General features: G+C 46.0%; 1 protein-coding gene across 1 annotated transcript in view; it reads right to left on the reverse strand.

The window, feature by feature from the left end:
• The window catches only part of dapk1 (death-associated protein kinase 1), an 84,710-nt gene that overhangs the window by 16,327 nt on the left and 54,350 nt on the right, over positions 1–14,033 (reverse strand). Inside the window, exons 13-18 of the mRNA XM_057349375.1 lie at positions 13,844–13,942; positions 11,631–11,729; positions 10,856–10,954; positions 9,041–9,238; positions 8,733–8,930; positions 7,613–7,711 (exon numbers count right to left, since the gene is read on the reverse strand). Coding sequence (XP_057205358.1) covers positions 7,613–7,711; positions 8,733–8,930; positions 9,041–9,238; positions 10,856–10,954; positions 11,631–11,729; positions 13,844–13,942 — 792 coding nt within the window. The remainder of the gene's footprint in view (positions 1–7,612; positions 7,712–8,732; positions 8,931–9,040; positions 9,239–10,855; positions 10,955–11,630; positions 11,730–13,843; positions 13,943–14,033) is intronic.

The raw sequence follows: 14,033 nt of genomic DNA on the forward strand, positions 1-14,033 counted from the left end.
AAAAATAACATTTTGAGCCACTTTATTAAAACTATATGATATCAACATAAATACAGTCTGAAAAATAGTGAGATATAAATTTCAATATAGCACAGCACAAATTCAAAACCTCTAGCAATCCTGCATACGGGCCATTTTTCCTTTAAGCTGCTGACCCATACACACAACTAGCAATAAATTATAGATTCTTCAATTCCTGTGTGCTGTAACATGCATCACCCACCACTATACAATAACAATGCGGGGGAGTGCTTTGAGATTGTGCCTAGGTAGGGTGCATGAGTGAGGGGCGTGTGGGGATATTGATTGAAAACAGGCAGTATGGCAAGGTTGTCAAGGGGGTTTGCTGGGGCATGTTGTCCTTCACTGGAAACAATGATCATTAAGAAGCATTGCTCTGGAGAAGTCAATGTATTGTGCTGACCTGACATGAACATCATACACATCTGGTTTATTGTCTCCGTGGGAACAGTGCATAGGCGTAATTATTTTTATACTTTACAAACTGTATATTTTATCCCCTACCCCTAAACCTAAAGATCATAGAAAACTTTTAGCATTTTTAGATTTTTTTAAATATTGTTCTGTACGATTTAAAAGCTTTTTTGCACATGGGGACCTCAATTTTGGTCCCCATGGTGACACGAGTCCCTATATGTTGGTGTGCATTCAGGTTTAGGTCCACACCGGGATATAAAAAGAAGGCCACACACACGCATACACGCACGCACACACTAACCATATCAACAGTCAATCTAAGTCATCCAATTAAGAGACAAACACAAAAGCATACACGGAAGCATGCATAACAATGCACAATAGGTAAACATATTCACTATTGTGAGCACCAAGGTTACCATGACATGCAATGCAAAATGCTGTTTAACCAAGTCTCTAAATGTAATAAATACTGTGAGCCCCCATTATTTGCAATTTGTAACAATTGTGCAAATGATATAAACATGAATATATAATGTAATAGATAAAGTTAAAAATCAAAATTTAGTCTTAAGAAAGCTGTAAGAAACTCAGTTGGTAAGATTTTTGTTGTTGTTAAACCTTTGTTCAGAGTAAAATTACAGGGATAAAATAATTACCCTATCCTATCATAAATGATAAATGATCATGTAATGAAAGAAAGTCTACAACATGATTAATGTTCTACATGGCAGCTTATCATATAATTTAGCACCTTAATATCTAACACAAGACAACAATAGTCAAACAAAACCCCACAAAGCCTATACAGAGTATAAAACATCTTGGTTACGGATGTAACCTCAGTTCCCTGATGGAGGGAACGAGACGTTGTGTCGAACCGACAGATGGGGTTCGCTCTTGAGAACCTATCAACTTCTGACTAGTTTAGAAAAGGCCAATGAAATTGGCGAATGAAATTTGCATGCCGGACTCCGCCCGCAGATATCCGGGTATAAAAGGGAGACGGCATGCTGCATTCATTCACCTTTTGGTCTGAGGAGCCTGAGCATCCCTTGACTGCTGTGGCGGGCGGCCAGCGTTGTGGCAAGAAGGACACAACGTCTCGTTCCCTCCATCAGGGAACTGAGGTTACATCCGTAACCAAGACGTTCCCTTTCTGTCGGTCTCTCGACGTTGTGTCGAGCCGACAGATGGGGTTCCTATGGAAAACGCCACAGCGCTGTGCCGCGTCACAATCTCCAGCGGAGCGACGCTGACTGGCCTGGGCGAGTCAGACGAGCGCTAGTGTGAAATTGTAACCGTCCAGTGGAGAGGTAGGGGGTGCCAGAGCTTTTGAAGAAAAGGTGGGAAGCCCCTGCCACCGGCCGTCACGGGCGGAGGCCTTGATTCTCTAACAACGAGAAGCCGCCCGGCACCGTAAGGGCCACTGGGTAAGCATTATTCCTCCCTGGGGGAAAAACGCTACAGAGACCACTACCTCCATAGGGAAGAAATAGTGGAGACACCAACATGGTCTCACCATCAGGGAAAAATCTCATGGGAAAATGTGCGGACTGAAGGAGTTAACCGCAAGGTGGGAGTCCACCTAGGGAGGTCATGGGTTACCGAGGTGGGAACCATTCATGAGGATACATCAGATGGAATCACCCACTGGGGGGGTTACCACATCTGGAGCACTAGGTCCGGTTAGAGCTATGTGGTAGATAACTCAACTGTTCCCCGGCCTAAGGGGGCAGGGCTGCTCTGCCCAGCCTGCCCCCCAGGAAGGTGGTTAGTGATGGATGGAATGCCTGTTCTTTACCCAGTGGGGTAGCTTTCCTGTAGCTCTGTGGTAAGAGCATTGCGTTAACAACGCAAGGTTGTGGGTTCGATCCCAGGGATTGCACATACCTATGTATAAATGTATAGGATAAAGCAATGTAAGTCGCTTTGGATAAAAGCGTCTGAAAAATGCGTAAATGTAAATGTAAATGTAAAGAAATGAGGCGGAAATAGCCGCTGACCCACCTAAGGAAGGGGGGAAGGGCTTTCGCATGCGTACGCCCTACCGGCTGCCGGTCCTACATGTTGCCTTGCAGGACGCGGGCTGACACCGGTTCCATGCGTAGGTTGTACAACCTCGTGAAGGAGATGGGCGTAGCCAGAAAGAAGTGACGCCCATCTCCTCGTGAAGGAGATGGGCGTCTGCCAGAGAGGTACGCTGAGCCAGTGCTCATGAGGAGTGTGGCTCACTCCTAATGGGCAGGGGCGATCTTGAGATCAGACACAACATGGATGGGGTTGGGTCTTCCTCCCCAGTGGGGAGCGCCTGCAGGTTCACCACCTGGTCTCTAGGGGGAGTGGTGGGAACTTTGGGCACGTAGCCGGGCCGAGGTCTCAGGATAACGTGAGAAACACCGGGCCCGAGTTCTAGGCAATCTGTGGACACGGAGGGAGCATGTAGGTCCCCTACCCTCTTGGAGGTGAGCGCCATCAGGAGAGCCGTCTTTATCAAGAGGTGAGAAAGAGCGGCAGCTCCGAGGGGCTCGAAGGGGGGGCCTCTTGAGGCCCGCCACCTAGGTCGCAAGAGGGTACAGGGCGCGGATGAGGCGGTCGCCTTCTCACGTGTCTTAGGAACCTAATGACCAGGTCGTGCTGTCCCAGGGGCTTCGCAGCAACTGGGTCGTGATGAGTGGCCATAGCGGCTACATACACTCCCAGTGAGGAGGGGGGAGAGGTTACTCTCCAATCTCTCTTGAGGAAGGGACAGCACGTTCCCGATCGAGCAACTCCACGGGTCTTCTCTTCGAGAAGAGCATCAGGACGAGAAGAGGCGCCACTTATGGGCGTATAGCCGCCTAGTGGCCGAGGCCCTAGCCTGAGAGATGTCCCAACCAACGCAGGGGGTAGGCCACTCAGGATCTTCTCGTCCCGTCTAGACATGGAGGTTCCAGGGGTCTGCCTGGGATGCCGTTACGTGCCCTTCCCCTGTGACAGAAGGTCCTCTGTCAGGGGAATCGGCCAGGGGGGAGTTGTTATCAGAAGCACCAGCTCTGAGAACCAAGTCCGGTTGGGCCAGTAGGGCGCAACTAGTACCACTTGATGCTCCTCTCCCCTGACCTTGCAAGGGTCTGTGCAATGCGGCTCACTGGGGGGAAGGCGTACTTCCGCTTGTCCCGCGGCCAGCTGTGCGCAAGGGCTTCTGTGCCGAGAGGTGCCTCGGTCAGGGAGTACCAAAGCGGACAATGGGTGGATCCTGGGAGGCAACAGGTCCACCTGTGCCTGGCTGAACTGCTCCCAAATGAGCTGGCGTGGGGATGGAGTCGCCACTCTCCACGAGGCCTCGACTGACGAGAGAGTGTGTCGGTTGTCTGGTTCAGGACGCCTGGGATGTGTGTGGCACCCAGGGAGCTGATCACCTGCTGACTCCAAAGAAGGAGGCGTCGGGCGAGTCGTGTTAGCTGCCGTGAGCGAACGCCACCCTGACGATTGATATACTCCACGGCAGCTGTGCTGTCCGTCTGGACCAGCCCGTGCTTGCCCCGCATGAGAGGTTGTAACCTCCCCAGTGCAAGTAGCACAGCCCACAACTCTAGGCAGTTGATAAGCCAACGCAGGCGGGGGCCCGTCCACAACCCGACACTGCGTGCCCATTGCACACGGCACCCCAACCCTGCAGGGAGGCATCCGTCGTCACCACAACGTGTCTAGACACCTGCCCTAGGGGGACTCCTGTCTGCAAAAACGTCATAGAAGACCAGGGGGTTAGGGTGCGTCGGCAGACAGGCGTGATGACCATACGCCTGCTGCCGGTGTGCCACGCTCTCCAAGGAACCCGACTCTGTAGCCAGTGTTGGAGCGGTCGCATGTGCATCAACCAGAGGGGGACCACCCCCGCCGAGGATGCCATGTATCCCAGGAGCCTCTGAAATTGTTTCAGGGGGACCGCTGACTGCCTGAGAACCTTCAGGCAGTTCAACACTGACTGGGCGTGCTCTGTAGTCAGTCGCGCTGTCATGGAGACCGAGTCGAGTTCCATACTGAGAAAGAGGATGCTCTGCATGGGGGAGAGCTTGCTCTTTTCCCAGTTGACCTGTAGCCCCAACCGATCTAGGTGCCGGAGAACCAGGTCCCCGTGTGTACACAACAGATCTCGCGAGTGTGCCAAAATGAGCCAGTCACCGAGAAAGTTCAGTACCCGCACACCTCTTTCCCTGAGGGGAAGGAGGGCGGCTTCCATGATCTTCGTGAAGACACATGGAGACAGGGACAGACCGAAGGGGAGGACCCCATACTGATATGCCCGCCCCTCGAAAGCGAACCGTAGGGACGGCCGATGTCGAGGGAGGAAAGAGACATGAAGTATGCGTCCTTCAGGTCGATTGCCATGAACCAGTCCTGACATCTGACAGACGTCAGGATGCGCTTCTGCGTGATCCTCCTGAACAAGCACCTACACAAGCTGCCGTTCAGGAGGATCACGCAGATCTCGGATGGGGCGCAGCCCCCCACCTTTCTTGGGAAAATGAAGTACGGCCTGTAAAACCCGTTGAACATCTCGGTTGGTAGGACGGGCTCGATCGCTCCCTTCGCCAGAAGGGTGGCAACCTCGGCCCAAAGCACAGGCGCATCCCCACCTCTGACTGAGGTAGAGAGGATGCCCCAAAACTTGGGAGGGCGTCTGCCAAACTGGATCGCGTAGCCGAGACGGATCGTCCTCCCTAGCCAGTCTGACGGCCTGGGAAGCTGTCCAAGCTCCCAGGAACCGAGATAGGGGGACTAGGGGTTTGATCTGCTTCATCGCCCCCGCGGGGGTGGTTCGATGGCCAGCAATACGGATCCCTTGCCGGGGGAAGGCCCCCGGGGAGGAGATCGGCTCTGCTGTTTTTCCTGCCTGGCGACTGCGCAGCTCAACGCACTGTCTGACTGAGAGTGCTGAGGGCTGGTGTTTATACTCAACGTTGTGCTTCGCCATGACGCAACGTCGAGTTGCCGTCCACCGTCATGCCGAGGGTGGGAGCGGCTGTAATGACCCAGAGAGAGAGGAAACTCTTTTTGAGTAAGTGGGCGCTAGTCCCCCGGAGGGGGCCAGAGGTGGTGAGACGGGGCAGGAACCGTCCCTCTCCGATCCCCCAGCGATGGAGTGGCTGGGGTCGGGCCCGATGGTATTCTCGATCTCCCTCGGGTTTTCCATGAGGGCCGCTTTTGCCGCGGCTGCTGATGGGGCGATGTTCTCCTCTTCGATGTCTCTTCTGGGGGGGCCGCCTGAGTGGGGGGCGCCAGAGCCGGAGGGCGTCGAAGAGGACCAGGGCTGCTGGGAAGCAGACGGTGCACGGGACTTGACATCCTCTGTCTGCTTCTTTACTGTCGAGAACTGCGGCTCGACAGTATCACCAACCAGCCCCCCCCCCCCTTGCGAGATGGGTCTTACCCTCGTGGAACTCTCTCAACGCCTTGGCCTGGCAGGAGCCATAGCGTGGAGAGAGGAGGCAGCTTGGTCCGCCGCAATGTGAGCTCTCGACACCAGGGATGCCGAGACCCCACATGCTTTGGACGGTAGTCTAGGTCGAGCCCCCCAGATGGCCGCCGCCTGCGGGCAAGAGTGCACCGCGGCGGCACACTCCACCTGGGGAACATTGATGTATCCTCAGGTGCCTCACCCTCAAGGGAAGAGAGGGTGACAGAACTTTGTTTGACGTGAACGTGCGGAAAGGGGCGTTGCAGGTCTTACTAAGTTCCTCATGCACTTCCGGTAAACACGGCCCTGGGGGCGGGTGTGGCTTGGAGCCGCGCTCAACCCCGAGGCGCCGTGTAGCCAGCCGCGAGCAGCCCAACTGCAACCCAACGCTCACGGCGGCCCGGGAAAGCATGGCTGACATTTCGACGTCCGCTTCTTCCTGTGCTCGACCCCCCGAGGGAGGGAGCCCGAGGAATCATCGGAGTTGGATGGCAGTACATCTCCCCCCGATGCTGCAACATCTCATCATCACGCATCGTGTCCGAATACGTGGTTGAGGACCAAGACGGTAGGACCATCTCCTGGGGAACGGTCAGACAAGCGAGACGAGGTGCGAACGGTCCGTGAGCCAGAGTCTGGCGGAAAAGCGCTCACAGTGATCCTCATATCACCCTCGCTGCTTTCCGTAGCGGGCGGCAGGGCCGTAGTCCTGCCGTCACGTAACGGGGAGCAGACGAGGTGGTAGCTGAGTCCCATGGGAAGACAGCCGCCTGTGACGCAACGTCTGAATCGTCAACCGCCCGCAGTGCGATCAGGACGTATCCACAACGTCTGCCCCAGCGTACTGGAAGCAGACATCGTGTCCGTCCCCCTCCTCGATGAGTGTGTTGCACCCATGAGAACAGCGGGACATGCCACGCTGGAGAAATTTGCTCTTTTAGAAAAAAACTAGAACACCTCTAGAACTGCTGAGACGCCCAGGGGAAAGTCGCTGCAGGAAGGGACAGTCCGCTGCACCACGTCATAAGATTCCAGCAGTAATTCGGCATAGAGATTGAAGTCTCGAAGTTGATCAGTGTGAAGGCTCCGAAGAACAAAAGGTGAATGAATGTAGCGCGCCGTCTCCCTTTTATACCCCAGGGGTTTTATATCCGGGGGCGGAGTCCGGCATGCAAAATTCATTCGCCAATTTCATTGGCCTTTTCTAAACTAGTCAGAAGTTGATAGGTTCTCAAGAGCGAACCCCATCTGTCGGCTCGACACAACATCGAGAGACCGACAGAAAGGGAAGTCTATTTATTAGCATAAATAAAATTCAGACGAATAAATGAAGTCTGATGTTCATGTGGATTCTGACTTGTGTTGTGTATCTCCTCTTTTCCCAACATTATTTCTTAGACTCTCTATACAGTGTCTCTGAATAACAACAGACAATTCCCTAAAAGCACATACTGTATATATAATAATGTTTTCATTTCCTTAGAGAGATGAGAAATAGGATCAGGACAAACAAACTGGATATAACCACAAAAAGACCACAAATGCTTTTAAATGACACAGGAAAGTGCACTTTCCACAGCTCTGACATAACATAAATTAATAACTACCATCACAATGTAACTATATTGGGTATCCGAGGCCAAAATCAAATCACGCAACAGCTGAAATCAACTACAACACCCATGATTTCATCATGACAAACCCTAAAGGGACTGAATGTGCCGCTGAACTTACATTAGTGATGGCTTCAGTGTTGGCTCCCGCAACGCAGAGATGACGCACCACCTCCAGACCCCCGTTACTAGCTGCCAGGTGGAGCGATGTTCTTCCAAACTACACGCAAATCAAACACAAACATTTCCCAGAAAAGACGTGTTTGGAATGATTCATCACAAATGGTAACCAGAAAACAAAAGGAAGAAAAAAACTTGACAGAAAATTGGTGAAGTGTAAACAGCGTTAATATGCTGATGATTCAATTTCACATTAATGTAATTTGGTTCCTTTTAACCTGTAAAGGCTTCAGTAAGAAGTAGCATAAATCTCCTGCTTGCTCTAATGGAAATTCCTCTTACAAATGATGACACAGATAGAGGACGATGTAAAAATTTGGCATAAGGGACTTTTAGAATTAGAGGGATAGTTCACCCCAAAATGAAAATTCTGTCATCATTTACTCACCCTTGACTTGTTCCAAATCTGTAAAAAATTATTTGTTCCGATGAACACAGAGAAAGATATTTGGAAGAATGCTTGTAACCAAACAGTTCTTGGCCGCCATTGCCTACCATAGTAGGAAAAATGGTAGTCAAAAGTGGCCCAGAACTGTTTGTTTTCTTACGTTCTTCAAAATATTTTCTTTTATGTTCAACAGAACAAAACATTTTCCTACTATGGTAGTCAAGAACTGTTTGTTTACAAGCATCTTCCAAATATCTTTTTCTGTGTTCATCAGAACAAAGAAATGTATAAAGATTTGGAACAACTTTTCATTGTTGGGTGAACTGTTCCTTTAAAAAGGAGTGGATGACCTCCAATACTCCATTCCAAAACCTAATGAGCTGGCTGTGGTGAAAGTATTTTATGGCATTAAAGTCATGCTCTAAACGTGAAGGCTGTTCCACATCATTAGCTTAGCAACATGCTAACAGAGTCAAGTCTCCAATGCCGTTACTGTTCACTTTGGAGGTTCCACAATGGTTATGGTGGTATGTAGACAATGAGGCATCTCACTTGGTTTGGAACAGGGCAAATATTTATTACTATTTGAGTAAAAATGGCAACAACTGAATTGTACCGCTGACTACAAACATATAAGGGATAAACAAGCACATATGAAACAGTAGGAACTAACTTTGTTAGGAATATCCAGAGTGGCTTTAGCCGCACAGAGTTGCATGACCACAGGCAGGTTGCCGTCCTTGCAGGCGATGTGCAGGGGTGTGTTGCCATGGCGATCCTGGTGGTCTACATAACAATGATGGCTGAGCAGACACTTGACAACTTCAATCTGACACCTCCTCACTGCCAGATGCAGGGCAATGTGACTGTCCTGAAATACGCACACACAAGACTCAGAAGACTGTGCCAGTCATGATTAAAATTACAATTTAAAGTTCTACACTAAACCTTTAATAATAGTTTCTAATTCTCACTGTTCACCTTATCAACAGAGTCCATGTTGGCCCCGTGCTCCAGCAGACACTCCACAATGTCCTTGAAGCCACGGGCGGAAGCAGTGAGTAACGGGCTTTCGCCTTCGCGGTTCCGAGCGTTCACATCACAGCCAGCCTCGCACAGAACTCGGGCCACTGCGGAGTATCCGTGCCAAGCTGCGCAGTGAAGAGGTGTCTCCTGCTCCTGTGGTGTTACCAAAATAGTCAATGACATTATGAACAAAAGCATAACCTTGAGCCCAGAGAGCTAAAAAAACAACATTAGTCTGTGTCATGTCTGTATCACCTGATGGATTGCTTTTCATTATCTAACACCCCTAAATAAACCATTTAATAGATCAAAAACAAAAATATTAATTCCTTTTTAACAGAGCAGATGATGTTGAGAGGGAGCAAACACTTTTTAATGAGTCTTTAATATTCTCACACAATCATTTGGTTATGCAACTTCACACTTTTATTGCACTATTGCACAACATAGTTTTAATAGCAACTCGCAACAGAAATAAAAAAATCTATCTCCAAGAGTCACTTATGAAAACGCAGTGAGCAATATTTCATGTAAAAATATGTGCTTATGTAAGTTTTGAGAGCTCACAGAACTAGACAAATACAGTGTGTCAAAAAAATGATTAGTTTTCATCCATTCGCTGTGCTGTTCATGTCAGCACTCGCAACATCATTTATTACATCTACTGTGGACGCAGGTGTCTGAAATGTAGCAATCTCTTCAGTTAAAGATTTCAATAAAGTTACTGTTACTAACTATTTGGATTCATAATTATTTGTGAATCTGAGAAGCATTAGTTTTCAAGTTGATGTTTTCCTCAAAGGTGCACTCAGTCGTTGGATGTTTCTCAATATGCGTTCTTCAGCTGTCTTGTGTCCTTGTGTTCTCGCTCAACGTCATCAATAACCATCTAAGTCCGGTTCCAATACTCAAGAACACAAGAACAGAGAACGCATGAAAGTACCCATAAGTCAACGTGGCGTGTCCATCCGTGTTCGTTCTTCCGAGGCTGCCTCGCAAGACCGGTCTCCGTGAGAACACAAGTCCGTTCTATGCGTTCTTGGAATTGAGAAACGGCCATTTTTTATTAAAAATGTTTAAACCCTAACTTTCATTCCAGTAGCCCTGAAATTTGCTTCATTTTACATGTTGAGATAAAATAAGTAATTTGATTTCAGTTCAGTCTTCCTGTTGAAAACTTTCACAGAATACTTTCAAGTCCGCAAGAAAGAGATGTTGGGGTGTTTTCATTCAAATTGTGTTGTATCTCTCAATAAAACTGCTTGTGGAATGGGGAAAAATTCCACAAAAAAAAGGGTGGCGTGTGATTTTGTCCTTTAGGGAATTAATTGGATTGTTGGAAGATGGAAGGCGGGTCATTGAACAGTCAGCGGTCCTATTCCCAGGCTGACACATTTGTCATGCAGAGAAAAGATGTTGTTTTTATTCAAGATTATGAGGGCACATGAATTGATAAAAAAATCTATACTTAATAAACACTATTTCATAAAATAATAATAATAATGATAATTGTCAGTTTTGATTTCTCTGTGACGTGCAATGTGCAAACATTTGCTTTGGCCTGATGATGTATCCACACTTCTAGGAGTTAAAGCAAGTCGAAGATGACATACATTTAATAAATTAACCAAAATTATTGACTGCACCTTTGATGCCTATTGTGTGGTGTAAATGGTTAAAATGTTTTACATGAATTAAAAAAAACAACACACAAAAGCTGTTCACAGCAGGACGGATAAGTGGGGGAGCGTGAGTATGTGTGATACATACCCGGTCTAGTAGGTCAGGGTTAGCATGGATACTGCACAGGTATTGGACAACATCCACATTACCATAGCGAGCAGCCACATGCAGAGCTGTTTCTCCGGACTACAACAGAATGAAAAACATTATTATGATTATTGATGTCTCACAAACCGTGATATATTAGTGTGTTTATTTAGGAAATCAGAAACGATTCAAAACTGCTAAAGAGGCATTTGAAAATGACACACTACTGAGACAGCCATGCAGTATTTCCTATAGATTCTAAGTATGAGTAGATTGTCTATACAAAATGTACTTTGTGCACATGAAAGATAAACTGCTCAAGCAAGTTGTGAATCATCCAAAGAGGTCAACCCTGCGCTGGAGCTTATAAGGGTAATTTTCGATGTGCTCCTCCTAGCAAGAGTTCAGGCTGAGGAGGCCATTTCAAGAACTCAATTTACACCCATAATGATGCTGTGAACACTTAAAGTGTGATTCTGTATGGCACTTCTGACCGGCTCAACAACACTTTACCATGCGATTTCGGCTGACTGAGCACACTTCACTGACTACTGAGGCGGTCAACAAACAGTCAACAATTATTTCATACAACGGCAAACCTCGGCCAGCCGGTAACCATAGCAACTGCAAATTACCAATGGGAAATAGAGAGGCGTGTGAACTCGGTGGGAAAGGCTTTCTGGAGAAAAGGTGAAGAACGGGGAAAGCCTTTGAAAAATCAAATGTCCTCTCCCTGGGGTTGTGATTGGTGTGTGTGTGTTCGAGATGGAGGTACCTTATCTTGGATGTCCAGAGGGCACTTCTTTTCATGCAGGAATCTCAAGGTCCCCACGTGGCCATGTCGGGAGGCGTAGTAGATAGCATTGGCTCCAGTCTGAGAAAGAGAATGGCATGTTTTACTGGAGGTTAAGAAGTTTGCAGATGTGTTTGCAAGATCTGGTGTTGGTTAATAATTCACATGTTTCAATTCATTCTTCAAACTTCTTTTAAAGCATGACTTCTAAAGTTACAGCATTTTTTTTAACAATACTTTATTGGACACTCCATTGTAAATACAAAGTGTAAGCAGAAATTTGAAATTTTCCATTCTAACAAAAAAGTTCTATAAACTGATACAGTAGTCGATTTTTAAAAATTTTGTTTATACAGTCTGGTTCTCTACTAGTTTCATAAAAGATTTACCATCAAGGTTTTCTAAAAGACACTCCATTTTTCTAAGGCTAGACACGAGGACATCCCCGTTAGCCATTGAGAAACAGTGGTTATATTTTTCTAGCAAAAAAATATCTTGTGGTAGCTTGCAGAAATAATACTTTATGTGGTTTGATTATATATACATATTAGGGCTGTCAAACAATTAATCCAGAATAAAAGTTTGGGATAATATAATGTATGATTTTTGAATTAATCGTTTGACAGCCCATATATATATATATATATATATATATGTGTGTGTGTGTGTGTGTGTGTGTGTGTAATAATGACTAGTTAATATAATTTTATGTTTATGTTACAACAGATTTTACACCGGAGGTATATAGTTGGAGGTCCAGGCTTTAAAGGGATAGTTCACCCAAAAAGAAGATTCTGTCATGAATTACTCACCCTCAAGTTGTTCCAAAAATAAATCATCTTTTTTTTGTTAACAGAACAAAAAAATATACAATAATTGTTTCTACTACAATAGTCTATGGTGCCCCAGAAATCTCAGTTGCTAACATTCTTCCAAACATCTTTCTTTGTGTACACCCAAACAAAGACATTTATACAGGTTTGAAACAACATGAGGGTGAGTAAATAATGACAGAATTTTCATTTTTGGGTGGACTATCTTTTTAATTCTACTTTGCACTTGTCCTTATTAATATTTAACACAGCTTAACTAAGGTCCAACAATTTGCTTTTGTTGCTGAAAACTTAAAAATAACACAGCATTAGGCAAAGAAAGACGTTTTGCCTTTGTGATGTTTTCAATTCAATTCATATAGCGCATTATATATTTATTATATTATATATATTATTATCATAATATATTATGATAATAATAAAAAAAAGTTATACATGAATAAATAAAATAAAGACAGTATATGGTATTGAAATGCTTGGTATTATTGCAAGTTGTTCTCATGTACATTGATGAAACTTAACTGAAATAAATGTTGAATTGTTAGAAAGTTGTAAATTGCTCAATTGACCCTTCGCAAAGCCCGCCCCCTTTTGTTATGTCCGACATCAGCCAAAGCGCTCCAACTTCCCTAAAGAATATTTATCATGAAATAATTATTTGGGGAAAAAAATGACGTGTACTTTCAACCTACAATAAGAAGGTCTGCAATATGCATTTGAAGTATATATTCAGTATGTGAAAGTGATTCGGAATAAAGTAAACAAAAGAAAGATCGAAGCTATAGCCTACTACAGATTATAAAACTGAAAGCATCACCTGGCGATCAGTTAATTACTCTAACAGTGTGCTTGCTGTAATGACATAACGTCTGGATAGCACCATTGCGTTCTGACACGTTTAGGCAACAGGTGAAACTTTGATTAGGACTATAAAGATTAAATTTGACCTCTGATAAAATTCAGTGTTATCATCAGTGTTGATGAGATGCAGTCCTTCAGCGCGGCTCATACGACAGTCTATGAGGTAAAACTCTGGACAAGTTTTCTTGAACGAGTCTGTTTTAAGAAGTCTTTATTGTTGTACATTACGACAAGTTGTAAGATTCCACAATGACATGACTTTTAGCTGAGATCACGGCCAGCAACAAATGCGAATGACTTTTTAAAACCGCATAGCACGCAGCAGGTTAAACACAACAGGTTAAAAAAGGTTTGCAACAGGGGGGGAGCATGATATCGGCATTATGATTGGTCAGGTCGCCTGTCAATCAAACTCTATTATTTTAACTATTATTTGTACTCAAAACTTACAATATACCAGAATAATTTGCAATATTATGATACAATAAAAACCTTACACACCTTATCGAGAGCTTGAATCTCTGCCCCTTTTTTCATTAACACGTCAATGATGTGGATGTTTCCACAGCCTGCGGCGATCAGGAGTGGGGGTGTTCCATGCTGAGGTATGCCCACAAACACAGACAAAACACAAATTAGAATCAATGCATTCCGTATAACAAGGCACTAATAGCTTCTCACAGTGTTAATT

This window comes from Triplophysa rosa, linkage group LG2, assembly GCF_024868665.1.
Source record: "Triplophysa rosa linkage group LG2, Trosa_1v2, whole genome shotgun sequence".
In the NCBI taxonomy this organism is placed as follows: domain Eukaryota; kingdom Metazoa; phylum Chordata; class Actinopteri; order Cypriniformes; family Nemacheilidae; genus Triplophysa; species Triplophysa rosa.